Source organism: Brassica napus, chromosome C7 (genome assembly GCF_020379485.1).
Source record: "Brassica napus cultivar Da-Ae chromosome C7, Da-Ae, whole genome shotgun sequence".
Taxonomy (NCBI): Eukaryota; Viridiplantae; Streptophyta; class Magnoliopsida; order Brassicales; family Brassicaceae; genus Brassica; species Brassica napus.
The window spans coordinates 49,496,639-49,523,496 of record NC_063450.1 but is presented as its reverse complement, the minus strand read 5'-3'; the positions used below and the strand labels follow the sequence as shown (position 1 = coordinate 49,523,496).

General features: G+C 34.5%; 7 protein-coding genes, 1 non-coding gene and 1 pseudogene across 12 annotated transcripts; 3 read left to right on the top strand and 6 right to left on the bottom strand.

The window, feature by feature from the left end:
• Positions 1–2,924: 2,924 nt before the first annotated feature.
• TRNAA-CGC lies at positions 2,925–2,997 on the bottom strand. The gene has a single exon. It is a non-coding gene; the product is annotated as a tRNA-Ala (tRNA).
• Positions 2,998–3,889: 892 nt separating this feature from the next.
• LOC111208130 lies at positions 3,890–5,480 on the bottom strand (annotated as a pseudogene).
• A 540-nt stretch (positions 5,481–6,020) lies between these two features.
• Positions 6,021–8,078, bottom strand: BNACNNG69550D. Of its 5 annotated transcripts, none has more exons than XM_013849774.3 (8): positions 7,928–8,078; positions 7,347–7,534; positions 7,162–7,276; positions 6,991–7,073; positions 6,850–6,913; positions 6,656–6,773; positions 6,420–6,579; positions 6,021–6,333 (listed from the first exon to the last, which is right to left on the bottom strand). In XM_013849774.3, the coding sequence occupies exons 1-8, from the start codon at positions 8,033–8,035 to the stop codon at positions 6,219–6,221; spliced, it is 951 nt and encodes a 316-aa protein (XP_013705228.2). In that variant the 5' UTR covers positions 8,036–8,078; the 3' UTR covers positions 6,021–6,218. The 5 variants fall into 5 exon arrangements, with proteins under 5 accessions (XP_013705228.2, XP_048619042.1, XP_048619046.1 ...); XM_048763085.1 differs by having other exon boundaries at positions 7,162–7,273; XM_048763089.1 differs by lacking the exon at positions 7,928–8,078 and adding an exon at positions 7,745–7,878.
• A 942-nt stretch (positions 8,079–9,020) lies between these two features.
• On the top strand, positions 9,021–9,802 carry LOC106406899 (NAD(P)H-quinone oxidoreductase subunit S, chloroplastic). Its single transcript, XM_013847641.3, has one exon. It carries the CDS (start codon positions 9,145–9,147, stop codon positions 9,670–9,672), a length of 528 nt encoding a protein of 175 aa, XP_013703095.2. The 5' UTR covers positions 9,021–9,144; the 3' UTR covers positions 9,673–9,802.
• Positions 9,712–12,621, bottom strand: LOC106406900. The gene is made up of 4 exons (XM_048763084.1): positions 12,067–12,621; positions 10,305–10,364; positions 9,952–10,094; positions 9,712–9,881 (listed from the first exon to the last, which is right to left on the bottom strand). The coding sequence occupies exons 1-4, from the start codon at positions 12,077–12,079 to the stop codon at positions 9,864–9,866; spliced, it is 234 nt and encodes a 77-aa protein (XP_048619041.1). The 5' UTR covers positions 12,080–12,621; the 3' UTR covers positions 9,712–9,863.
• A 3,079-nt stretch (positions 12,622–15,700) lies between these two features.
• On the top strand, positions 15,701–16,720 carry BNAC07G38590D. The gene has a single exon (XM_013849674.3). It carries the CDS (start codon positions 15,980–15,982, stop codon positions 16,571–16,573), a length of 594 nt encoding a protein of 197 aa, XP_013705128.2. The 5' UTR covers positions 15,701–15,979; the 3' UTR covers positions 16,574–16,720.
• Positions 16,721–17,494: 774 nt separating this feature from the next.
• Positions 17,495–18,544, bottom strand: LOC106409382. The gene has a single exon (XM_013850032.3). It carries the CDS (start codon positions 18,398–18,400, stop codon positions 17,873–17,875), a length of 528 nt encoding a protein of 175 aa, XP_013705486.1. The 5' UTR covers positions 18,401–18,544; the 3' UTR covers positions 17,495–17,872.
• Positions 18,545–19,962: 1,418 nt separating this feature from the next.
• Positions 19,963–22,782, bottom strand: LOC106438445 (internalin I). Its single transcript, XM_013879604.3, has 6 exons — positions 22,554–22,782; positions 22,186–22,340; positions 21,878–22,095; positions 20,946–21,561; positions 20,336–20,872; positions 19,963–20,254 (listed from the first exon to the last, which is right to left on the bottom strand). Exons 1-6 carry the CDS (start codon positions 22,733–22,735, stop codon positions 20,124–20,126), a joined length of 1,839 nt encoding a protein of 612 aa, XP_013735058.2. The 5' UTR covers positions 22,736–22,782; the 3' UTR covers positions 19,963–20,123.
• A 448-nt stretch (positions 22,783–23,230) lies between these two features.
• Positions 23,231–26,643, top strand: LOC125590096 (probable polygalacturonase). The gene is made up of 6 exons (XM_048763082.1): positions 23,231–23,742; positions 24,835–24,955; positions 25,083–25,257; positions 25,356–25,426; positions 25,787–26,266; positions 26,358–26,643. The coding sequence occupies exons 1-6, from the start codon at positions 23,392–23,394 to the stop codon at positions 26,513–26,515; spliced, it is 1,356 nt and encodes a 451-aa protein (XP_048619039.1). The 5' UTR covers positions 23,231–23,391; the 3' UTR covers positions 26,516–26,643.
• Positions 26,644–26,858: the final 215 nt, after the last annotated feature.

The window sequence follows — 26,858 nt, the reverse complement described above, 5'->3', positions numbered from 1 at the left end:
CCGTATGAGGATTCACGCCTGACTGCATTACCTGAGCCGCCCTATGGGATCCACGTTTGACGGTACTCCTTGTGCCATGCTGCAGATCTCTTGTAAGTCTTTTTCTCTATTAATTCGCATATTTCTGCCTTTTCCGGGAATTGAAACTCAGACCTCCTGGTGTAGAAGCATTAATGAACCCTTAGTCAAACCACTGGACCAAGGGAGCTTCCACATATCTCCATATGTTAAATATTTAAATATTTGTCGATGTTAACTTTTAAAATTATAAAGATTTTATTTAAATAACAAAAATCATATTATCTAACAATGATTAATCTTTACTACCTTAAACCAATGAAAACAAATTTTAAACTATATAGTTTATTTTAAAAATTAAAAAAGACTAAATGTTTAATTATTTACTCGATAATATAAATTTATGAAGCGAAAAGTTTAATTTTTTTAAAAAAATTATAATTTATGAAATGTTACAATATCTTTGAATATGACAATAAAATAATATTTTGCTAATCTTTATACATATAGTTACGATTTTAATAATGAAATAATAATCCGAAAATATATATATAGAAGAAGATATAAATACATGTGAAAGTTTGAAACAATCTATTCAATCAAAAAAATATACTGTAAAATTATTATGTTTTAAAAATTGATAGACACATATATATTATAATATATAATAATTTAGAATTGAAAACAAAATATTTATATAAAATTAAATGAAAACAAAAACCCGCGCGGTTGCGCGGATCGAGTTCTAGTTAGTAATTATTGGTGGTTGTTTTGCAAGGTATAGAATATTTTACTAGAAAAAATCGGGGTTACGATAATTTGGGTACTAACTATAGGTTAAGCATTCAAGGATTGTTTCTACTTTAGGTATAACTGAAGTATAATTAAATTTTTCTCTCTACTTTAACGCTATACGAATCAACCTTCCCCAGAGATACTACATAAACAGAGGCAACACACAGTTTCAACCTCGTAAAGAAGTGGCAACATACTATTGGAACCATAATATAACATACGATGATGATACGACCTCTTTTAAGAATCAATAAAATACATTTTAACTAAGGAAAAAAGTTACTAGTGGATGCATATTTTTGCATGAATGGGAATACATTGGATTAAGAAAATACAAATCCAAATTGAATCATAAACATACAGATCGGTGCATGGCACCGTTGACATCAACTCCACTAAGGACTTTCTGTATGACTGCTTGAGTCATCCGCGAAACGTGTATTATTTTCTTTAACACCTTTTCTGTTTTCAGTTATACTTCTCATACATGTCTCGTGAATATATTTTCCAAGAAATCAAGGGATAGGTATAGATGTAAATCAGTAAATGTTAGTTCGGTTGAAACCCTTTTTTTGCCAACCAGGTTGAAACCTTTTATTATATGAAAATAAACTACATTATAGCTAAATGAGCCAGAATTTGGTAATATAACGTGGAAGCATAGGGGATAAGCTAGCTAGAACAGACGTTTGCAGTCCAAAAAAAAATTAGCAAGAACATATGGATGTGTTTTTCTTATTGGATCAGGAGACATTTAAGGGATAAGTCATAAGTGCTTGTTGATTTGTTTAGCTACTAACAGTAGCTCGTTATCAAATTGAGTGACGTTCCAAATTATCAAATATTATTTGGTTTTAATTTGAAGCAGTCCCCAAAAAATCAGTATAGAAACTTATATTGAAAAGGAAGTGTATGTTATATAACTAATAACTATTATGGGATCGGCCACTGTATGAAAACGATTGATATACAAGCGACATATATGAGATAGCTTCATGACATGTACAATATATTGAGTTAAATCCGAAAATAAAGTTGATCAAGTCAAACTAAAAACAAAAGAGCAGTTTGGTCTTTGAATAAGTAAATGACCGTGACGGTAAATTAAAGCTAATGGAGTTAGGTTGAAGTCTTTAGCCGCTTCTCGATGGTACTTAGAGCAGGATTAAAGGGGTATGCAAGGTGGGTTTTTAAGGGGAAAAGGTGGTGTGGGCCCCACCAAAAGTGTTGAGACCGTGTCTTCTGTCCCGAAATAAGGGACGTTTTTTGTACTGTTTCGCGGGCCCCACTGACACGTGGCAGCCCGCGATTGGTTCATTTTTTTTTTTTTTTTTTAAATCAGCAAAAAAAAAAAAAAAAAAAATTAAAATAAGAAACCCAAGTTGGGTATTTGGGTTGAGGGTGCTCTTAGGGCCCGGGGCCATAATATTTATAAAGATTTAAGGGGCAACTATTGTTATTTCAAATGTTCTGTGATTTACTTTGAATACTCTCCTTTATTCAATGAAGAAGATGGCCGTATATATACAGGCATTGGAAGAGCATCAGCATTAGTGAATCTCATCAAAAGGGTTCACAAAGTATGTTTTTATTATTATTTTTTCTGTTTGATTTTTGTTTAAAAAAAAAAAAATTTATTAATCGGACCAATCGCGGACCTCCACGTGTCGTGGGATCCGCGCTACAATGATGATCCGGATTCAGTGCAGTGAACTCCCAAGAGGCAGGTTCATTGCTTTTGTTTATTTTAATATTTTTTTTGTTTTTCTAAAACTGTGTGAATGCAGATGCTCTTACAAAGTAACAAAATCTTTAGCCACCAGAATATTTGTGATATTTTATGGGTAATGAACACAAGGAAACGTAAATATTTTGTTTGGTATTTTAGTTAACTTGTATTTTATTACTTCCTTACGTAATTACTTTCCATCCTTTTTTTTTTTTTGAAAAATTAATTACTTTCCATCTTGGAAAAGACGAAAAGTGGAGATTAGCAGAGGCAAAGGGAAAGCGAGAAGAAGCTCCCAATTTCTTCCGCCTCAATTAACTGAGTGAGGCCCACTAAAACAATAAAACGCTAGAAATTAGAGGAAGTGCAAAAACAAACGAAATGGAGGTGCGGGGAATCGAACCCTGTGCCTCTCGCATGCGAAGCGAGCGCTCTACCATATGAGCTACACCCCCAATTTTGAGAACTGATGCCTAACATAATTATATTAACCAAACATAAAGATGTGACATTAGCTTCAGTTAGACAAACGAATAGAACCTCCAATCTACAAACTATATATTTACTAGGGGTATAGCCCCCGCGCAAGCGCGGAGCCGGATAAGTTATTGATCGTTGTGTAGTTTTGTGTACGGGATTTTGTCGTTTATTTTTTTTCACTTTTGTTTTTCCGTGTTATATATAATGGTGATGAACATAACATTTGGAAGTCACATAGTTTGATTAAGTTTATATAAGAATGACCGGCGAATTCATATGCATTATTTTCGTAATGATTTGATCGACCATTAGCTTTATTAGCGCTTTCATGTTCAAAAGATAAAGTTTATGAAGTTGTTTAATATTTACTTAGGTAGTTGTTAGTATATAAAACAAATAGTGTAAGGAACAAATATTAAAATTTGAATTCAAAAATTAAACAATTTATCAAACAATAAATTAAATTATTTTCTTATTTTACCTAAATTAATTTCAAAATATAGAATTGTAATAACCTATTTTTTAAAAAAAAATTAATAACTTTAGAAAAATTTCTAAAATTATACGGTTGCAAAATTATTTATTTTTAGAGTTTTACTCGATTTTGTTAAAAATAGTTTATGGTGGACAAAAAAAATGTCAGAAATAGGTAAACAAAAAAAATACACCACTGACAAATCTTTTATGAGTTAGAACCCGTCGACGTTTCATTAATAATCCAAAATAGAAATAAAATATCCGAACAGAGAAAACATGCAAGGGAAAAAATATTCAAAGTTTATGATGGAAAACAAAGATAATAGCAGTTTTTAAAAATGCATAGAAAAGACGTTGATGGGCTGATAGGAATATAATACATATTTCCAATCACTCACGGCAGCGCTTGCGGTTGTTCTGAGCGTCTGAAATCTCTGGAGGATCTGCTGCAGCACATTCTTCATCGACCTTGTCTCCCAAAACAGACGGGCCCGATGATGCTGCCAATCCTACGTCACCTTCACTGCTTGGAAGAATGTTCTCACTGTGCTCCTGAAATACATGAACGTGATGACAAGTAAAATTAAACAACCTTGCCATGGTTCTCTATGATGGTATCTTCAGTGATGGTGGAGATAGTGAAGGTACGGTGATTGCTATTAATGGCTTCCATCAATTTGAGAGCTCTTTATGTTTTGGGCTGGATCTTGGCAAGTAGCTATGAATACATCAAACACTATGTTGCTGGCATGAGATTTGAATCGACCTAGAGAGCCTGCAACAACATAGACGGTGAGGTTCTTGAGTATATTGAGCTCCACCAAGCCAGACACACTCGTTTTCAACACCTTGTTCCCTATCTCTCTCTTCTAAATACTGTCATGTCCCTCGATGCAGTTCACCGCAGCAGGTTTGTTAATGTCGGAGAAGAAGTTATCTGACCAATAAATTTCAAGTTTTTAAGTCTCAAGATGACACTAAGCTAAAAGGCATTGTTTTAAAATCAAACCAATAACATACAAAAGGAATTCACCAGAGATTCCGATCACATCCATATCAGGGGAATCATCGCTGAGGAACTCAATAACATTATGCACACCTTTGGGTACCATGTCCATCCCCATTGCACCACACCTGTGTTACAACTGAACCATACATGGTCATTTTTTCCCTGCCAATGTACAGTGAACAGTTTGTAGCCTCGTAAATCTAATTGACATGCATCCACAAAATCATTATTTCATCAGCAAAAGTTTCAATCTTGAGTCGAACCACACCACAAACATAAAAAAATTTACATATTGGTGGTACCTGTTGTCTTGGTGGATTCTCCTAGGAAGGCTTAAGTTCCATAGCACGTTGGCACGACAAAAACCAGACAATAGGCGCTCTAGTTGTACCGTCCTTCAGCTCCGCCTGGGACGTACCCAGCCTTGCAGCCTCTGTTAGTCATAGCAATCAAATAACTTTCCGTTATAGCCCATCAGAACATAGTTTACATCATATTAGTTAATCGGACAACTTCAAAGCGATCAATCAACTTTCACGATCGACCCCCTATCGTAGCGATGGATGGTAGTGATTCACACGAACTGGGATAGAACCATGGATCTCGGAATTCTGCCCAGAGAAACATACGCTTAAAGTATTAAAACTGATAGCTTGAGAATTGATTAAACAAATATGGTATATAGTATTCCATAGAAAGTCAAATTGTCAATACCTTTTCCTGGGTACTATGTTCTCGGCGGAGAAAGGTGGCGGGGACAACGACCGATTAAGCAACAACAACACTGGAGGCTGACATCTTCGAAGGTTGGCTAAAAGCTGTGACAGTTCAATTTAGAAGTAATTTAATAAGAGATATGGGTCTCAAGGTTTGTTTGAGGAATTATATATACTGAGACGGATCGTTTCAGAGGTGAAACGGTACCATAACTGATCGTTGGAGATATAGAGAGGTGAAGATGAAAAGTTTCATAATTTTTTTTGATAAGCTAAAAGGGTAACGCTTTGGTTTATCGGTGGAAAAAGAGTACTATAAAAATCCTAGATACATACAAAAGAGATTTAGCCCACTTTTAAGTTTTATTGGGCCAGAATGCAGATTTTACTAAATAGGTTTTGATGATCAAAGTTACACGTGAGTATTGAAACATTACAGTTATGTGTGGGATCCACTATAAGAAATCCTTGATAAATATATATTAGTTTCGGTAATCAATGTACAAAGTATCCTTTAGCTCAGTGGTATAAATATTGTTGCTTAGATCTCAATAACCCGAGTTCGAATTACAGGCTTGACACTTTTTCACAATTTTTAAAAATGGGACCCACATATCGCTGACGTGTCGCATTTCAACTGCCCTATTATAACGTAGATTTCTTTGTCAGATGCATTTTCAAGATACGAAAGTAAGCCATATATATTCACAAAGAACTGCATTAGTGCTTTGACAAGAATATACAAACTATATATATTAGTGGTTTTTTTAGCAAGTAAAATCTTCTGGCTCTTTCATGATTGCAAATCTAGAGTCCTCCTCAAAGTTCTTATTCTGCCCAAATCAGTAACTCCACAACAAAGCCACATAAGTTATGATGTTTATAATCACCAGTTGAGTAAAAGAATTTTTCAATGACGTGAATTCTAACTACATCTTAAGAAAAAGCATATTATATACATTAGAAAAAAATGAAAACTATCACAGAGCAGCAGCTAAAGTGTGAAACAATCTTCAATCCCCTCCAGCAGTTTCGCTTGATCCATCTGGTAACCTTTCTTCTGGCACAAACCTACAATCATGTCGCAATACCGACAACCACGAATCCACCTAAAATAGCCATTAAAAAATGTTTCAGGATCTCTAAACAACCAACAAGTGTGTTAAAAAGATGTTATATCTATTTGGTGTATCACCTGACCTGTGTTTTAGAAGTGCTTGAGCACTCGAACCTTAGACCTTGACGGGTTAAGATATAAAAGCAATGATGGGTTTCATCGAACTCTCTAGTGTAGCTTGGCAACGAACCAACTTCAACGATATCCGCTAGCAATGTCGAATCTTGAGGGCTCAAATCTACAAATAAAGAGAGAGATTCAAAAATAAATTCACGTTTGAAACAAAAGATCGTTTAAAATGAAAATTAACTTACCAGTAGATAATAAGTAGAAGAAGAGACAAGGTCCTTGAAGGACGACGAATCGAGGAAGCCAGTCATCTACTTCTGCATCGTCTAGCGGAGGTGGTTCACCAGGTAGAGCTTCCCACCGCTGAAAGTTAAAACAGAGATTGTCAACAAGAATAATACACACTACTGTGAGTCTCATGGAGTAAGAGCCTCCTTACACTACGGATAAAGAGATAGCCAGATAAACGAGCAGAGCGCAAGACTTCATCCACATGTTCCAACCTATGCAACAAAAGAAGATGGGTGGGTTTGATCTGAGTAAAGGTAACAATACTGCTATATATTATGTCACAACTTACTGTGCTTTGAGGTAAGATTCTCTTTCTTCTAACTCAGATAGTTCTGATCTAAGTGACTCTAACTCTACTGCTGATAGCTCTACCTGCCCAATAAGCTATGATAATGGGGAAACTATTCTCTTGAAACAAAAAAAAAAAACAAGGAAGGAAGGAAGGTGTGACGAATGGAACCTTTTCTTGACCATCAGAAACCCAAGGCAGCCGGCGAAGAGAGAAGAGATTCAGCATATGTGCTGCTCTTTTCAGTTTCCTGCGAGTACTGGACTGGCCTTGACTATGAGACCTACTTCAAAACAAAAGATGACAGCTCAAAGTCTCGAACTTTTAATAGCATTACTTATGCGCTAACACGTTACCTTGAAGAAATGTTAATATCTTCTTTGGGGTGAGAAGATGATGGAGAAGAAGGAGAGTCCTCTTGAGCAGCTTCGGTGGTGGGAGTAGGTACAGTAAAGTGATCAGTTAAGATATTTAATTTCCTGGGAGTACCATCACCCATAGGTTTGAACTCTAACAAAGATTCCGCAAGAGAGAGAGAGAGAGTCTGCATCCAAACGAAAAAAAAAAAGACTATTCATTTGGAGCATGAACTAATAATCTACATTCTGTGAGTTTTACTACTCCATGAACAACACTTGAATTAGATCCAATCTAGAAGTGACATCACAAAGAAAGGAATCTAATCAAAAGTAGAGTTTCTTATTCTTCACTGATGATTAAAAACCAAAAAAACAAATTATATATCTTTCAATACCAATTCTAACAATTCCACTTCACCAGGAAAAAGAACGAAGCAGATGAAAAGGAACTCTTCTTAATTAATTAAGTTCATATAATCTCCAATAAAATCTACATAATGATTAAGCAAAGAATAAACCCAAACAAACAACTTCTGAAAATTAGAAATATAACAAAAGATCGACAACTTTGCTTATACCTGATTTGATTCGAAGGAGAGGTTGAAACACGAAACTGTTGTGTTTTCTGTTCTTTTAAGGGTAAAGTGTTTTTTTTTTTCACCCAATTTTGGTTTGGGTTTAAGCATTAACGCAACGCAAGCTTACCTCGAAAAGACAGTTTTAACCTTAGGTTGCACGCGGAAAGCTATATATCCACATGGGGGCATTTGTTGCAGTTTCTACGTTAATATTTAAAAAAAAAGACAAAAATAGCACTAAATCAAGTTTATGTTCCCAAACTATCACTCAAAGTCAAAAGTCACAAAAATAGCACTTAATGTTTTATCAAAAGTCACAAACTTAAGGTTTAAAGTTAAAGGGTGGGGTTTAGGGTTTAGGGTTTAGGGTTTAGGGTTTAGATTTTAGGGTTTAGGGTTTATGGTTTAGGGTTTAGGGTTTAGGGTTTAGAGTTTAGGGTTTAAAGTTTAGGGTTTAGGGTTTAGAGTTTAGAATTTAGGGTTTAGAGTTGAGAAATGAGGTTTTGAGGATAACATTTTAAATATTGAAAAATAAAAAAAAAAAAAATTTCAAAGGATAAACTTAGAAATGTGCTATTTTGGTCATTTTAGTTTTTGAGTGCTATTTTTGTGATATAAACATAAAAATGTGCTATTTTGGAGATTTGCCCTTAATTTATACTATTAGCCAAGTAATTCGAGATTTTTGTTATTTGATCGATCCTTCCGATAAGTTAGGTAGTTAATCATGAAAATTAATGTTTCTGAAACTTTTATTTTATAAATCTTATGCTTTTACATATCGAATCTTTAGGTGACAGAAGTTGCCAACTAATAAGCATTTGGTAGTGATAATGTGTAAATGGAACAGCCTATGACAAAAACTGGGTGTGTAATGATGATGACTTGGGAGTATGAGATGCCAATTATTAGTGTCGTTGACCGAATAAATGCTCTATCCTGTAATCTTGTCTCGCAGCCTTTTTAATTAACAAAAACAAAATATGTACTTCACAATTTGTAGCTAAGGCCCATTATAATGTAATTAGGCCCAATGTATCTAACTCCAGTTCGAAGCAAAACCATCCGGTTACGCATAAACCGGAACAGATCCAACAAGTGGAAATAGAGATACATCTCTCATCTTAACTGGAATCATCATATGATATGTGGTCAGTATAGCAGCAAGGCCTTCTTCCTATCTTTCCTTACTTCACCTCAAAACTTTTCTTTGTCTAATGGCGACTTCTTCGATCACTATACCAACCATTATTCAGGGAACCAAGTTTCTCGGCCAAACCCATCTACTTTCAACTCCTAACCGATCGGTTTTCTCGCCTCCGAAGCAGCAACCAAACGCTCATAAAGTAAAGGCCATGGCTAAGTTCAACCTATGGGAAATGATGGGAGGAAGAGGATTATGCAACGGAGAGAAAGGCATCGAAAAGGAGCTCAACAGGAACATAGATGAAGTACAACAAGAGACATCACAGGCTTCTGATAAGGAGACAGAGAAAGAGAGCTGCGATGACAGCAACTCGTCGTTTAAAGTACCTGAAGACGGTTTTGAGAAAGAGATGATGGGTCTCACCGGAGGTTTCCCCGGTGGCGAAAAAGGACTCAAAACGTTTATCGAACAAAACCCACCACCACCACCACCTCCTACGAAACAAGGAGGCGATGTTGCAGCCATGGTTGGTATGGAGAAGAAGCCTAAAGCTCCGGAACTACCGCTCCAAAAAACAAAAAGCATTAATAGGGATTAGAATGCATTCGATCAATGGTGAATCAGTATAATAGAAAAATCATCTAAGTCTGCAATGGAGTTGTTTTTTTTTTATTATGTCATTGACATGCTGAGTTTATTACTACTATATAATAAACCAAATCTTGACTCTTGAGTATATTCTGTGAATGGCAAAGAAGAGAAGAGGTCCACCATTTCATGTTGTAATGATCAGATGCAGCCTCCCAACTGTGAATATTTGAAATGGTTAAAGAGACTTTATTTTAAAATGTTAATTATTATCCAGCAAGTTACTTACGAGTATGGCTTCCATTTCTTGGTTAGAGACCGGAGTGCGCTTAGGCTGCAGAGACGCCTTCCCGCCTATAGTCTTTGGAGTGTTGAGATTGGAGAAGAAAAACGCATCAGCTTCATTCTCCACCTGCTGCTGCTTTGTGCCCTCTGTTATTTCAAAAAAGGTTTTATAAAACTTTAAATGCTAACATATATTACTACAAGTAAAACTGCCATAACAAAAGAACTTGTAGTACAATGATTCAAGAAATGATTCGAAGCTTAAATCTAATGTGAATTTTTTATTCAATGATATGTGCAAATGTAGACGAAACATGGATATATTTCTGCATAGAGTTTCAAAAGATGATTTCAAACCTGAAGGTTTGACATGACGCTGAGGGAATTTGATGCGAGGGATCCTCTTAAGCCCCTGAACTACGGGGCTGTTTGTTTCACCATTTGTCATCTCCATCCAGATGATTCATTTGTATGATCTATTCAAATGATCCATTCAGATTTTTGTGATTGTTTGTTTGTCCATCCACATAGCTCATCTAGATGAATCATCTAAATGGATCTTATGTTTGTTTCTTTATTTTCATTTCCATTCAAATGAGTTTAGTAAAGAAATTACCAAAATATCCTTGTGTTGATTTAATCATATGTTTAATATTAATTTTAACTATATTACATTTAATTATTTAGTTTAATATATTTACATTAGAATTATTTCAAAATTAACGAGTTTTCTTTTTGCGGTTTGGGCGGGAAAACAAGTTTTTTCGGTTTTAGCGAGAAAACTCATTTTTTATGTTTTGGCGGAAAACAAGATTTTTCGGTTCTGGCGGGAAAACGATATTTTTCGGTTTTGGCGGGAAAATACAAATTTTTGGTTTTGGCGAGAAAACATGTTTTTGCGGTTTTGGCGGGAAAACACGTTTTTGGCGAGAAAACACATTTTTGCGGTTTTGGAGGGAACCACGTTTTTGCGATTTTGGCGGAAAAACTCATTTTTGCGATTTTGGCGGGAAAACGCGTTTTTGCGGTTTTGTCGGGAAAACACGTTTTTGGCGGGAAAACGCATTTTTTGCGTTTTTGGAGGAAAACACATTTTTTTACGATTTTGGCGGGAAAACATGCTTTTGCGGTTTTGACGGGAAACCGCGTTTTTGCGGTTTTGGCGGGAAACCGCGTTTTTGCGGTTTTCGCGGGAAACCGCGTTTTTGCGCTTTTGGCGGGAAAACGCGTTTTTGCGGTTTTGGCGGTAAAACGCGTTTTTGCGGTTTTGGCGGGAAACAGCGTTTTTGCGGTTTTCGCGGGAAACCGCGTTTTTGCGGTTTTGGCGGGAAAACGCGTTTTTTGCGGTTTTGGCGGGAAAACGCGTTTTGCGGTTTTGGCGGGAAAACGCGTTTTTGTGGTTTTGGCGGGAAAACGCGTTTTTTGGCGGGAACACATTTTTACAGTTTTTGCGGGAAAACGAGATTTTTTCGGTTTTGGCGGGAAAATACAAATTTTCGGTTTTGGCAAGAAAACACGTTTTTTGGTTTTGGCGGAAAAACACATTTTTTGGTTTTGGCGGGAAAACACGTTTTTGCAATTTTGGCGGGAAAACACGGTTTGCGACTTTGGTGGGAAAACGTGTTTTTTTGTGTTTTGACGGAAAAATGTATTTTGGGGTGTTGGCGTGAAAATATTTTTTTTTTGTGATTTTGGCATGAAAACATGTTTTCGGTTTTTGCGGAAAAACACGTTTTTGCAATTTTGACGGGAAAACATTTTTTTGCAATTTTAGCGGGAAAATGCGTTTTGGGGTTTTGGCGTGAAAAAGTAGTTTTTCGCACTGGAAAAAAGTGTTTTTATAGTTTTGTCAGTTTTCGTTTGTGACAAAAATGATATTATGTTTAGGTTTGTAATTTATGAATTACATTAGGGGTATAATAGACATTATACCATTTTGAATGAACCATCTCCATTCAAATGATCCAAATTGATTCAGCTGAATGGACTTTAAAATTAAGCCTAAATTTCCAAAAGTCATCCGGATGATCCATCTGAATGAGTTGCACTTTTAGTGCCTAAACAAACAAAACTCTCATCGATGCTTCATCGAGATGGTCCATGAAGAAACAAACGGGCCCTACGTTGTTCATCTCTTTCGCTCTTCCTTCTCGTCCTCCGTACCGAGGTTTGACGGCGACTTTGTAAATTTTCTATGTTTCTCTTCTGTGTCCGTTCTTCTTTGAAGTTTGAACCTTCGGCTTTGTTTTCTATTTTCTACGATCCTGGGCCTTTTACGATGGTTAGGCCCACCCAAGCATACGGCCTGTTTAGAAGCCCTTGTTTTTTCCGATGTTCGGAATCGATTCCAGTCAATGTTCATGTAGCTTATTCTTTTATGCAACTGTGGAACAGATCACAGAAATAGGTAATTTAGCTATTGAAAACAATTTTTATAGTGTTTCTATAAAATAATGTACTATTATACTTTAGACTGACACTATAAGATTTGTATTTTGGGGGTAAATAGTTTTATACTTTTCCTAAGATAAATAGTGGTATCTCTATAATTAGAAGTCAGTTTTCTATGTGTAGCTCTCTCGTTAACTCTTACGATGGTTGATTACACTGATACTCTTAATGAATTAAAAGTATTACATTAAAAATTCTATTATTTATTTTTTTATTTAGTTTCCTTTTTAAAAAAAAGAATTTTTTTTATAAATTAAAAAAAGGAATTGAAAAACGAAAAAAAAAAAATATATATATATATATAATATGATTTCATAAAAAAAGGAAAAGTTCACAAAATAGTAATATTACATTTAAAACTTTTTTTTAAATAACATAAAATATAGATATAAAGAAAGTATTTTATTACTTTAAAAGTATATTTTATGTTATTTAAAAAAAAAATTTAAATGTAATATTATTTGAGAAGTCAGTTTCCTATGTGTAGTTCTCTCGTTAACTCTTACAATGGTTGACTACACTGATACCCTTAATGAATTAAAAGTATTACATTTAAAATTCTATTATTTATTTATTTATTTAGTTTCCTTTTTAAAATTTTCCGAAAACATATACATATAATAAAAAAGAAATTTTTATAAATTAAAAAAAAAGGAATTGAAAAACGAAAAAAATATATATATATATATATATATATATATATATATAATATGATTTCATAAAAAAAAGGAAAAGTTCACAAAATAGTAATACTACATTTAAAACTTTTTTTTAAATAACATAAAATATACTTTTAAAGTAATAAAATAGTTTCTTTATATCTATATTTTCTTAGATGAAAAATATAAATTTGTATATAATGTGATTTCTTTTAAAACATAATTTTAAACAATACAAATAAATTCAAAGTAATAGAAATATTTTTATATATCTATCTATTTTCTTAGATGATTACAAAAAATAATTAAGTAACATAAAGTGATATATATTTAAAAATAGTTTATAATTAGTATTATTGAAATGCTTTACTTATTTTTCATATATTTAGTTGACTATAATATTTTTCAATTACAGCAAAAATATATTGAAAAATTATATCTTACTTATATAATATTATTTTCAAATAAAATCTCAATTTTGTTTACTGTTTATTTTTAAGAGATATAAAAAACGAAAAATGAAATTTTAAAATAAACATCGTTTGATCAAATAGTTACAAAATAGTTTAATGAGGTAGATATATTATATTTTATCATTATTAAAGTTATTTGGTTTCTTAATATTAAATTTGCTTTTAAATTTTATGTTTTTATGTTTGTGGAACTTAATAGAACCATAATAAAAATACTAAATCAAATCTGAATTCTCATTTTTAAGATTATTTAAAAGAAATATCAGTTTCCATTCAATAAATCAAAGGCATAAAGTTATTTAGAATTCATAAAATATTTTAATTATTGTAAATATTGACATGTATTCATGAACTTCCAAAAATATATCAGCTACTTATGCATGTAACTTCCTATTGATTATCGCTTTATTTTTTAATATTTTTTTAAAAAAAATCAACGTATAATTTGATAAATGTTATGAAAATACATGTACATTTAAACGATAAATAAAATTGTTTGATATGACTTAATTATAATAAAAAATAATTATACTTCATTTTAAATTTGAAAAAATATATGTAACTCAATATACTCACAACATGAGTCACTCGACTAATCTAACTTATATCTAAAATCATAGATTTAACTACTATAAGAATATATAATTTTATAAGAATAGTAATTTATTTTATAAATATAAATCATAGGACAACTCAAAACATATTAAAAATGAAAATAAAATATTAACCAACTGTTACAATTTAGTTTTTTTGTAAAATTTATATATATGCATGAGATTTTCGAATATTATCGTTATATTAATTTATATAATTTAGAATCAGACACTTTAGTTTTTTTTTTTTCATTCTAAGCACAATAGATCTTAAGTTATACATAATCATCATAAAATATATTTACATATCTAAAGCAACAACCACCTAAATGTAAATAAGAAATTAATCAAACTTTTAATATATATAATAAAAATATTACAGTTGAATTCAGAGATGCAATCCAATTTACCCAAATGATAACTAAATCGACTGTAAAAACAACAAAACCGATTAGATATAACATATATAAAATCATATATATAACTAAAGTAATATAATATTATTAATATAAATTATGCATACAAATTATAAATTAATTTAAAATTTAAAAATAAATAGTAATCAATTATTATAGTATATTTACTTTAGAAATATTTATAGCACGAAAAAATGACCTAATTATTATTATACGTAGTGGGACATTAGAATATGAGTGTTTGATGGGAAAAGATAGAATCAGGACTTAGTCAAGCCCCAAAATTCGGATAAGCTTAAAACGCGTTATCTAAACTAAACACCTTTTGTTTCTTTTCTTCTACTCTAATACTATACGGCTCTGTGTATAAAACTCCATATTGTAATAAACTTTCTAAAATATACTACAAGTTTCTCAGTATGTTTTACTAGTGATGCTTTTAGTCGACGGCCTTTATATTAATTATTGACATATTTTCATACGGGATTATATTTATCACGACATCGTAATCGACTATGAAATCAAATGTTTGATTAATTACGTAAAAAATCTGTGAGGAACACATGTGTTCATACTTGTTGGTTTTGTTAGCTGTGTGGGGATATTATTAATACAAACATTAGAGTAGTATTACTGGTTTTTCTTTTTTTCTATTAGTTAGACTAATTCAAAATGGAGTAATTGACCATGTCATATAGAATGGCCCTAGTGGCACGCCATCATTTTTGTTTGTGGAAATATATGTAATTAGAACCACTGGTTGATGATATGATCTTTCTGATAGATAATGATTTAAAATCGGATAAATATGACAAATCATTTTTTTAAGGTGACAAATCATTTTCAGACACATTAAGAGAGAAAACTTTAAAGTCATGGTAAAGCTTTTGACTGATTAGTGATGATATTACGTTTGCTTCCTTTACCTTAATTGCATTAGACCTTTTTTGTGCAACAATTGCATTAGACCATGATTCTTATAATTGCATCCAAGCTCATTATCAGAGACAAAAATATAAATATGCACACACAATTGCTATTAACAGTTAACTATATCTCTTTCTTTTCTTTTTACCATTAACCTCTTAAAATCTAATCAGGTATCTTCAGTTAAACTTAAAACTTCTCGCAACTCAACATCGACTGTGAACTAATGAACCTGTCAAAGGGGTTTTTGTTGATAAGTAAAAGATGCTTCTTACACTTTTTCAATAATAAAATAAAACAAATTCTAATACCCCACATGTGACGCCATCCTCTTTACCCCAAAGTAGACTCCTCTATACATGTCTAGTTAATCAAAGCAACTCTTGGTCGCCTATATAGACTCTCGTCTCTTATTCATGAGTAAACACAACAACAGACTTAAAATCCCACAAAGACGAGAAGATAACACACACAAACTTTCTCTTTTGTCAATAGAGAAGAAGAAGAAAAAGAATGATGGATACTTTATCTAGATGCTTCAACGGACTTCAAGAAAGATACGAGAGTGTTCTAGAAGCAAAATCAATTTACAGGGATGACTTAGACATAACGTTGCCTCTGAATGCATCAGAGGTTTCAATAGAATCCACCAAGAAGACTCGTTGCCTGCAAAGAGCCAAGAGGATTGACAAATCCCTAAGGTTCGAAGAGGAAGAGATGGCAGAGCCACTGGCCAAGAAAGAAGGTCAAAAGCCACGTAAGGTTGTGAGGTTTCAGTTAGAAAATAATAAAATCATCGAGCCGAAGAAGCCGGTGACATTGGATCTTGATCAAGAACTTGAACCGGAGGAGAAGCAGCTGGAGGAGAAAGAGGGTTTGCATATAGTCAAAGGGAAGGAGGAGGTTGTGAGGATTAAGATCAAGATGACCAAGAAGGAAGCTCAAAGGCTACTAGGGAAATGCAAAAACGATAGTGTTTTGGATTTCGAGCATGTAGTGGATCAGATAGCACACGTCCCGGTTCATCAGCTTCAAGTCTCTGTGGCTGTGGTTGCTTGTAATAAAGAACGACAGGAAAATGGTAGCTGGTTATCTAAGATGGAATAGTTTTTAGTACTTAATTTTGGGGTTTGTTTACCAAAGTTCTGTAGTGCTAGGGTTATATCTGTAATGCTGTGTCATATACTGTTCTAGTAAGAATGAACAGGGGAAGATTTGAATATTCAAATATGAAATTTATAATCTGATTCTATATATCTTGATTGTGGATAACATTAGATTTTTTTTACGTATTTTGTGTAGAAGATATGGGAAACTAAGTGTTCTTTTCATTCAAAACAGTCATACTTGTTATTTAAAAGAAACTATTATGAAAAGTGGATATAAGAACTGAATTTACTTGCAATTAAATACTATAATATACTCACCTTTTCCATACAAGTAGATATGTACTTGGAGAATGATTCATTCTTTCATCCTAACATCTATAACACATATTAAATTCAGCTTGAATATTGTATATAATGTATCCGTAGTAAACAAGCGAGAAAAGACTCTATATATTAGATCGACCTGGATATCTGAAGTTATTTTCATAGTAAAAGGCGATAAATTATCAAATATAAAACTGTTAGATTAATTATATATTTATATAATATACCTTGATCAACATTCTCTTTAAAAGTAGATAACCACTAAAAATTTTCATACTTTTTTTCCCATGTGTCCAGCGAGACACGGCAGTTCTGACTCATTAATTGCAGTTTCTTGTTCGCAGGTAGATTAACATCTTGATGATAGTAGTTTGGGTTTTAAGACGTACGTATCATCAATCACTTTTATAACAGTCAAGCGGTGTTCGTTGTGTGGTCGGTCTCACAGAAAGCTGAATGTAGCGTTGAATAAACAAGACAATACTACCTTCTTTGGCAAATAAATTTTGTTGATAGACTTATTTGGAGCCGTATCAATACATTTGTGTACTTTCATGACATTCAGAAAAAGACTTAACCACATTGGTCAAGGGTATAAGCTTAATAAAAATCGATTAGTTGCGATCACATAACTACAAACTTATAAGGCAACTAAACTGATGCATACTAAACAACTACTTTATTTGTGTTTGACAATTTACACACTGAACCTTATATATGAGAGACGAAAATGCAATACATAACTTCATGTTTTTCTGGATTTTCTCTGGGGTAAATAAGCATTTGCCAGTTTCAAACACCGAAGATATCTCACGCTGAGAACCAAACATTTCTCAGGTGAAAAAAATCCATCGGAAAAAAAAAGAAATAAAAACAAGCAAATGCAAATTCCCCCACAAAAAATCCTATTTTAGAAAAAGAAATTTTAATAAAACCTTAATTAATGATCTAAAAAGGATTTAAAAAGTGATTACTATAGTGCTTCTTCAGGCCATTCAGTAATTCTCTCCAACGATGGCCTCCACTTGCGACATCTCCGCCGAGACTCTTCCTCTTCCTCAGCCGCCTTTGCTGCAGCTTCTCCGGCGAATCTCTCCGCCTCTAGTTCCCTGAGAAAATCCCCGAAAGAAGCCAAAGTTGTTTCTCCCTTGCCTTGGACGTCGCTGCCGGCGTTTAACTGGAAGAGGATGAGTTTCTCTAACTCATCTCTTCTCAGAACAATCTTCACTTTCCGATCTTTTCTGTTGTCATCTTTCTTCACTTCTTGTTCTTCTTGAACCTCTCTCTTAACGTTGTTTCCTCCATTCAAACAGTTTCCCATTTTTATAAATTTAAAGCAAATTTTGAAACAAAAAGGAATATAATTTTTGGTTTTGTGAAATGCCCACAAAAAAAGTTCGTAGAAGAAAAAAGAAAACTTGGGAAGTGCCCAAGAAAAAATAATCTTTCTTCTTCTCTTTTTCTTCTGTGGGTCAATGTGATGGAAGGTGGTGACTTGCATGGATCATTGTGTGATATGGAGTTATATATAATGTTGAGTGTGGTCTGTTTATCGGGATAGATGGAAACCATGCTGATCTGTTAGATTTATATTATAAAAATGTAATACTATCGTTAGTTTTATTGATTATATAAATTCAACCAACCAAACGTTTGTTATTCGGTTATCAAGATGCTAATTTCGTTAAAGTTTAGTTTGAACAAAATAAAAATAAATCGGATAAAGAAATAGAGCTCAGAGCTAAACAAAACCTAAACCTAATAGTTCAATGTTCACTAACAACAAATGGGTATAGGCGTATAGCTGGGACTAATCAGCCGACATTCATCTAAATTTGCGATGAATTTGAAACAAACATGCACAGTGTATGATAATTATGAAAAAAAAAAACCATTTGGCATTGTGTTAGTAAGAATTTGGTTATTGATGTTATTTGCCATTGTGAAAACTTTAATTACATCAGTACAACTTTTTATTGTCTTTTTTAGTATTAGTTACAAATTATATTGTATGAAGACACAAGAACGCAAGGTCATGTTCTCACCGGTTAGTTTGTGCCTTAAAGCCTTAAAATAAACCAAAACCGTGTTAAAACCTGGCAACGCAACTTAGTCGTCGTGAGAATCAATAGTCACTAATAATATACTTGAATTCGAATATAAAACCCATTTTGCTCTATTAGTGGTACTTGATGATAGCTTATAGATACATTCATATTCGTTTCCCCTTAAAAATTAATCATTAATAGAATCCAATAATTCATAGCATGATCAGTTTCAAAAAATGTCAAACCCATCATTTCACATTATTCTCTCCGGATTTCAGGGATCAGCAAAAGCCTAAACTAACACAAGATCGATCTAATATATCACTTTCAGAAATCGGTTTATCAAACTCAATCACAACCACTAAACTATAGCCACTTGACCAATTTCAAACAATCTCGTAAAGTATACGGTGCGCAAATACAGTTGAAACCGTTGTCTTATAGCTACATCGTCTGAATAAGCACGATTGTGATGTGATAACCATAATTATTGGCATTTAATCTTTATACTAATAACGAACATATGAACACGAAATAATTCAGCATATTTAAATACTAGTATTATTTATAGAATACATCGTACTTGAAGACGTAAAAATTGTAATTAATAAGCGGTCTTATCAGATGATTGCTAGTATTATTAAGGGATACGCGTTATATAATTATTGGATTGCATCAAATTCTTATCACCAGACGAAACTTCTTGGATATTGTATAAAGGGCAACAAGTAACGTGGCCGTGTCACGAGGGCTGTCGTTAGTACATGTTCAAGGTCCAAGTCAGACACAAACTTCCAATGAAATATACCAAAAGAAATCGGATCCATACAATCGTATTAAAAATAGAGAGCTAAATATGTTACCACAAGTCCTTTCTTCATCTGACAGAATGTGATGAGTGAAATGTACAAAACCGCAAATGAAAACTTAGCTTTCAGACCATGACTTTGTCAATAGGCTCTTTCTATCAACCGAGTTCTTTTTTTTTTTTCATTTTTCTGTTGAATACCAAGGGTTGAATGTTAAAAAACTGATACAATTTATTTTTTTGCGGTTTCTGCCAAAATGCAAAACTGCCTTGCAAACTCGAGGAAGAGAAAATGAGGCTATCTGTCAACAAGACAGATGCTAAGATAGTCTTTTTCAGGTGATGCTAACATACAACTTGTTCATCAACTAGATCACTGAATTATCATCAGCTAGAATCTCCGGTACGCTGACAAATTCTCCTTCCTGTGGAAGCAAACGCGACAAGGTGGAATCTTGTAGAGCAAACAAGTCTTCCCTGTTATACTTCACCCTCTGATCTGCATCCACAAATATCAAACAATTAAAACTTTTGACCTCTGCTAATCACATTTCTCAGCTTGTTAGTGAAAAAGGCATACCTATGAAACTTCTGGAGACAGCAGCAGAAGTCTCCGGGCTCTGGTTGTTCCTCCTCCTCCCTACCTTTAAGACACTCTGCGGAGGAGATGATCGAGGAAGAATTTTGTTTTGGTCGAGAGAAGAGGATTCTAGAGCAAACTCATGCATCACTTTGATGTGAGGGTGCTTTTTGCAGAGACCGGTGACAGCAGCTTCGGTTAAAAGCCAACAGCCTCTGAGGTCGAGTGTTCTCAGGCTTGACGGCGGTTTAAACGTCTCGAGACCGAGGTTGGTCAACACTGCATCTTGAAAGCCGAGGCTAACTAGGTTTGGGAGAGACGAGAGATGGTGGAGTGTGGAATCTGCGAGGGATTTGCTTTTCAGGGACAAATGTGTTAAACCGGTAAGGCTACTAAGAGGGGAGAGAGCAATGTCACTTAGGTACGGATGTTCTAGACTCAAGGTTTTAAGGGCAGTTAAAGACTTTAGTGCTGCTAGAGACGGCTTTGCTTCTTCTTCTTCTTCTTCTTCTTGTGAAGATTGTTGCTGGATGAATCCTGAAAGTAGTGGAGTTAGAGTTAGATCTGTTATTATCCATTCAAATAGATTATAAAAGGTTTATACGTGTACCTCGGATGCTGGTCCTGCTCAAGTCAAGGGCTTTGATGCAAGGCATCCTGGTGCTGATACACAAGATGGACAGATCGTCAATATATGTCTGGGACAGAGAAAATGTCTCGAGCCGCGGGACATGTCCGGAAAGAATTTCAACCCCAGCGTAAGTGATTTTTGTATGCGAGACAATGAGATTCCTAAGAGTATCACCGACGCATAACACAAACTCAACAGAATCGTCCCCGAAAGCTGTTGAGCTCAGATCAAGATGCTCCAGCTTAGTCATAGTTTCTAAGAAGCTGAAGTCTTGGATAGAAGTCTTGGAAACGTCTAAGTGGGTTATAGAGCTTTTGCTGGTGAAGGAAAAGACCTCGGTTTCAGCACTGAACGTAGCTCCGGATAAAACGAGCTTTTTCAAGGAAGCTAATACGGAGCTGTGAGTGCTTGATACTGAGACAACGGCACACTTGTTCATGAGTAAGCATTCAAGATGCGGAATGTTTGGAGCTTGTGTAACGCTGGTCCACGAGAGATTAAGAAAGCACAAGTTTGGAAATTTGAGAATACTGACAGCTCCTTGGTTGGTTACATTGCTTCCCCAGATGTCAAGGTACTCCAGGTTCGTCAGTGCCTGAGGAGGAAAAAGAACTGGGAATCAGAAAAACATAAAAAGTAATGACTGTTCACACCCATGGATGTTTATCTAATACATGAGGTTGGAACCTAAAAACTCTAATTGCAAGGATACTAAACTGCACATACTTGTGAAAAACGTTGCATATGGATTAATGGGTACTAGTTTCTATACACATAATACTCCATACCCAACATAGAACATTGCATTACAACCTTAGCAGAGTTTTTACACCAACTACATCGATGATCACTACTTAACTACACAATTCAATCACATACAATGGAGAATTTCACAATATACAACCATATACCTGGAGGGAGCTCAGGTTGTGATCAGTAACAGGTAAGCCACCCAAATCAAGAAGAGACAATTTCTTGAGTGAAGCAAGAAGAGAGATTCCCGCTTCCTTAACGCCCGTCTGCGAAATCCACAACTTCTCCAAATTCACAACAGACTGGAGATGCTTTATACCAGCATCCGTTACCTTTGAGCATCTCGAAAGATCCAACTCCTTCAAACATGTTAATCCTGAAAGAAAAAAAAAACCAAATCTACATTTCTCATCATCATCATCATCATAAGCTTCCATTGCAAAGTCAGAATAAGATAGATAGATACCTGTGATAGGCCAGAGCGTGGAGTTATTAATTCTAGGGCAATCTGAAAGATTCAGAGAGAAAAGATTAACGAAGCCTCCAATGTACGCCATCCACTCTCCGTTGACGGAGCTTTCCCCTCGGAGATCTATATTCTCCACAGAATATTTGAATACTCTGCAGCGAAAGCGTCTCGTTTAGATTTTATAGAGATCAACGCAAACAATTCAACATGAAATCTACTGAAGCAAATCAACGAAATCTCCAAGCAGAAATACTAAGATCCGAAGCATATATTTATCAGATTCATGCTATTTCTTCATCGTTCCGGCTCGAGAAACGATCATCGGAAGCTGGAAAAGAAAGTATACGAAGAGTCAAAGAGCTTACTCGAGTAGCGAAGGGAAAAGCAGACGGCGGAGGAGGAGCTCGCGGAGAAGAGCATCGGCGAGGTGAGAAGGCAGACGCTCAAGGCTACGACGCTGAAGACGCCATCGATCAACCGCATCTCTGCTCTTGCAAGCTTCCTCTAAGCATAAACGAACCAACGGAGTCGCCGTCTCCATCTCCATCGTGGAAATTTTCTGATTTGACCTGACTTGGAAATTTTCTGGTCGCCGTCTACTGCACTTTTATTGAAGATCCGTTTTGGGCCGAAATTTACACGACCTGTGGCCCAAATAAAATATTATACCTATAGTGGCCCGTTAACATACATTTTTTTTTTCCGTTAACATACATGTATGCTTTCCTCCTATTGAACGTTGTCCTTTGCGCATCAAATATTTCGAATGACTGGATAGCTGACTAGGGGTGGGCACGAAAATCGCATATCCAGTTTTTTTTTCTGAGGTATTCGCGATCTGATTCGTTTTGTACGAATAATCAATTATTTAATTCGATTCAATCCGTATCTGCCTGAATACTCGGTGTATATCCGATTTTTTTTACCGGATATCGATTTGTACCGTAAAAATAAAATTAAAAATTAAAAATTAAATAATCCAAAACTCAAATAAAATAATAATATTTTATTATTAAAAAAATATTTATTTTTTAAAATTTTAATAACTAATTTAATAAAATTAATTTCTTTTTGTTTCACACACATTTACTTTCGCTTCGTACTTATAAATTGCGCACTTTATCGAGTAAATAATGCAAATCAGAAGGAAACGAATAATCCTCCAAAAATATTTTCTCTCCTCCCAAAGAAACAACAGCAAAAATGTGGCCACTCTCCATATCAGTTGTCTTCCTCCCATGCTTCGCCGCTTTTCTACTCACCGCTCTTTCTTCGGCTTATGGCTATGGCGACTCGGAGGCGACATGTTCAGGAATAGTTCCCTTAAAGTACCGGAACGATAAGATCTCGATAACAGACTTTGGCGGCGTCGGGGACGGAAGGACGGTGAACACTAAGGCGTTTAGGGCGGCGATATATAGGATTCAGCATCTGAGGAGAAGAGGAGGCACGGTTCTGTATATACCTCCGGGAGTGTTTCTCACGGAGAGCTTCAGTCTCACTAGCCATATGACTCTCTTCTTGGCTAGAGGCGCTGTTATCAAAGCTGTTCAGGTACCATTTTTTCAATGTAATAAATTATTTGTGAGTTGTCTCTCTGCTTTCACACTTGCTGCTAGTGTAAGTGGTTTATCTCTATCAATGATAATAAAGCTGCTCGGACAGATATTTAATATCAAAATTGTCAGACAGAAGTGAATTATTACAAAAGTAGTTGTGCTTTTTTTCTTGACGGCTTGCTTGGATCTGAAATTTGAAAATGTTAATAAATTGATCAAGTTAGATTGTGATAAAAAAAAAAAATAGTTGAAAAAAACAAAAAAGAGTTGGGAACCATGCACGTATTATAATAATTAATAGGTAATTTTGGGCATGGATTAGAGCATGTTTAATGCAAGTTTCTTAACTAGGTCTCTTACTGTTAAAATATAAAAAAGTAATTAAAAGTATGATCTAGAAATAAAATATGTATTTTATTTAAAAGATGTAAAATAAATTTTATTTTAATCTCTTAATTTCTTATTTTTTTTCCACATATTTTTTTTGTGAATGGTTTATTTTATTTTATTAAAATAAAATTTAATTATATAATTATTTTATTAATAAAAATTATCTAAGAGATTCTATCGTGGGTATACAACATTGAACATGGTCTTAGTTGGCTCTTGGGCCGAGCAGAGCATCATGGGACCGTCGGGGATAAAAAACGTTATTGTATGCATGTGGGTGTACTGCTTTTATGTCTATGTTCCAAAGCTGACCCCATAGATAGCTGGCAATTTTTGTCCTTGGCGTTATCCAATTTTCTCAAAAAAATTGGGATATTTTATCCTCTACTAACTAGTGTGTACATCATATAAATAAATAAATGAATAAATAAATCTGATATGATAAAACATTAAATTGAAGAAATATTTATTAAAGTATTTTTTAATGCTGAGAGTGTGGACTCGTCAGTTTAGTGAGTCTCACATGGATATTGCCAAATATGTTAAACCTCGGGTTCAGGTTTTTTTTTTTTTGGTTAGATTCTCTGATTCAGTTGTCTTCAAGTTTGTGAAAACAAAACCACTAGTATTTGTTATATATATATTTCTCAATTACTGCAGAATGTGACATTTTGGTATATGTTTGTGTTAACGACAGGATACATGGAACTGGCCGTTGATTGATCCGTTGCCATCTTATGGAAGAGGGAGGGAGTTACCAGGGGCTCGGTATATTAGCTTCATTCATGGTGATGGCCTTCGTGATGTAGTCATCACTGGTGAGTTTGGACCGTCTTATCTATACACATGCTGAGGAGCAGAGTATTTCTCCTTTGGGTCCTTTTGGTGAAATGATCTCGTTAACACTTTTTAACATCACAATGCAATACTATCATCTACACACAGGACAAAACGGGACAATAGACGGTCAAGGAGAAGTATGGTGGAACATGTGGCGCAGTAGAACACTAAAGTTCACTAGACCGAATCTAATCGAGTTCAAGAACTCTAAGGCGATCATAATCTCCAATGTTATTTTCCAGAACTCACCCTTCTGGAACATTCACCCTGTCTATTGCAGGTACAAAAGCTAATTACTACCTTTTTAATTTCCCAACCATAGATATATCTTCTTCTTCTTCTGGTATTGAATATGTTCCTCGTTTTGATCTATGGCAGTGATGTTGTTATCCATCACGTTACCATCTTAGCTCCACAAGATTCCCCCAACACCGATGGAATCGATCCAGGTTCTGTCTAACTCTAAACTCTTTTTAAATCAGCAATAGACTACTAGATTGGTTGTTGTAAACATATCAAACACGTCTACGTAGGAATTTGAAACATTTTTTTAGTGTGCATGTGCACACAGTAGCTATTCCGCGCTAGAGAATGCAGGTCATAATCAGAACCGGTCCGAGATTTTGGGGTCAAAAACAGTTTAATAAAAACTTCAATAAAAATTTTATAAAAAAATTTGCGGACCTATGTCATGCATATTAAATCTTAAATTTTTAGGGACTCAAGGTTACTATGCCAAGACCGGTTCTGCTCATAATAGTAGTGATAAAAGTGTCTGAACCAGCGATGTTTTCTAAATTTGTTGATAGATTCCAGCAACAACGTCTGCATAGAAGACTCCTACATCTCAACAGGGGACGACCTTGTAGCCATCAAAAGCGGTTGGGACGAGTACGGAATCGCTTTTGGCCGTCCAAGCTCAAACATAACGATACGCCGCATCACAGGATCTTCTCCATACGCAGGTATCGCAATAGGAAGCGAAACATCAGGAGGAATCAAGAACATCGTAGCAGAACACATCAGTCTCTCCAATATGGGCGTTGGAGTCAACATCAAGACAAACATTGGTCGTGGAGGATACATCAAAAACATCAAAATCTCTAACGTTTATGTTGAAAACGCAAAGTACGGGATCAAGATCGCTGGCGACACGGGAGATCACCCTGACGCGTTTTATAACCCGAACGCTCTTCCAATCGTTAAAGGAATACATATTAATAACGTTTGGGGGGTTAACGTTCAAAACGCCGGCTCCATTCAAGGCCTTAAGGGTTCACCTTTTACAGGTAAAAGTTTATATATGTTTTTAATAGTTACCATACTGGTCATATATTTATATTGGTTCTTATATAACTTTGGCAAACATATACTTGACAGGGATATGTCTGAGTGAGATTAATCTACATGGAAGTTTGAACTCGTATCGGACGTGGAAGTGTTCCGATGTTATTGGAACTTCACTCAAGGTCAGCCCTTGGCCTTGTTCAGAGCTGAGAACTACCGGCGGATCTTATTCGTGTTCTTCCACCTTCTGATTTTTTTCTATATATATGTTTGTATTTTCTAAATTTAAACTCTAAAAATGAAATTATATAATGGGTACAAAATTTTAAAATAATGGATGTTGAATAATTTTATATAGTAAAGTCTGGTTTCAGTGCTAGAGTGTTTTTAGAAAGATATCAAAATAGATTCTATAAGTACATCCCTCATGTACACTGGAGTTTATAGCCTAGTTGTTTATATTACTAATGTGGTTGACACGTTGTAGAAATAACTGAATTTAGTTTCGATACATAGGCCTCTCCTTTTATTTTAGCCACCGGAGAGTAAACAGTTAACGAAATTCATGCTGATATCCTTACAATCTGCATGGTA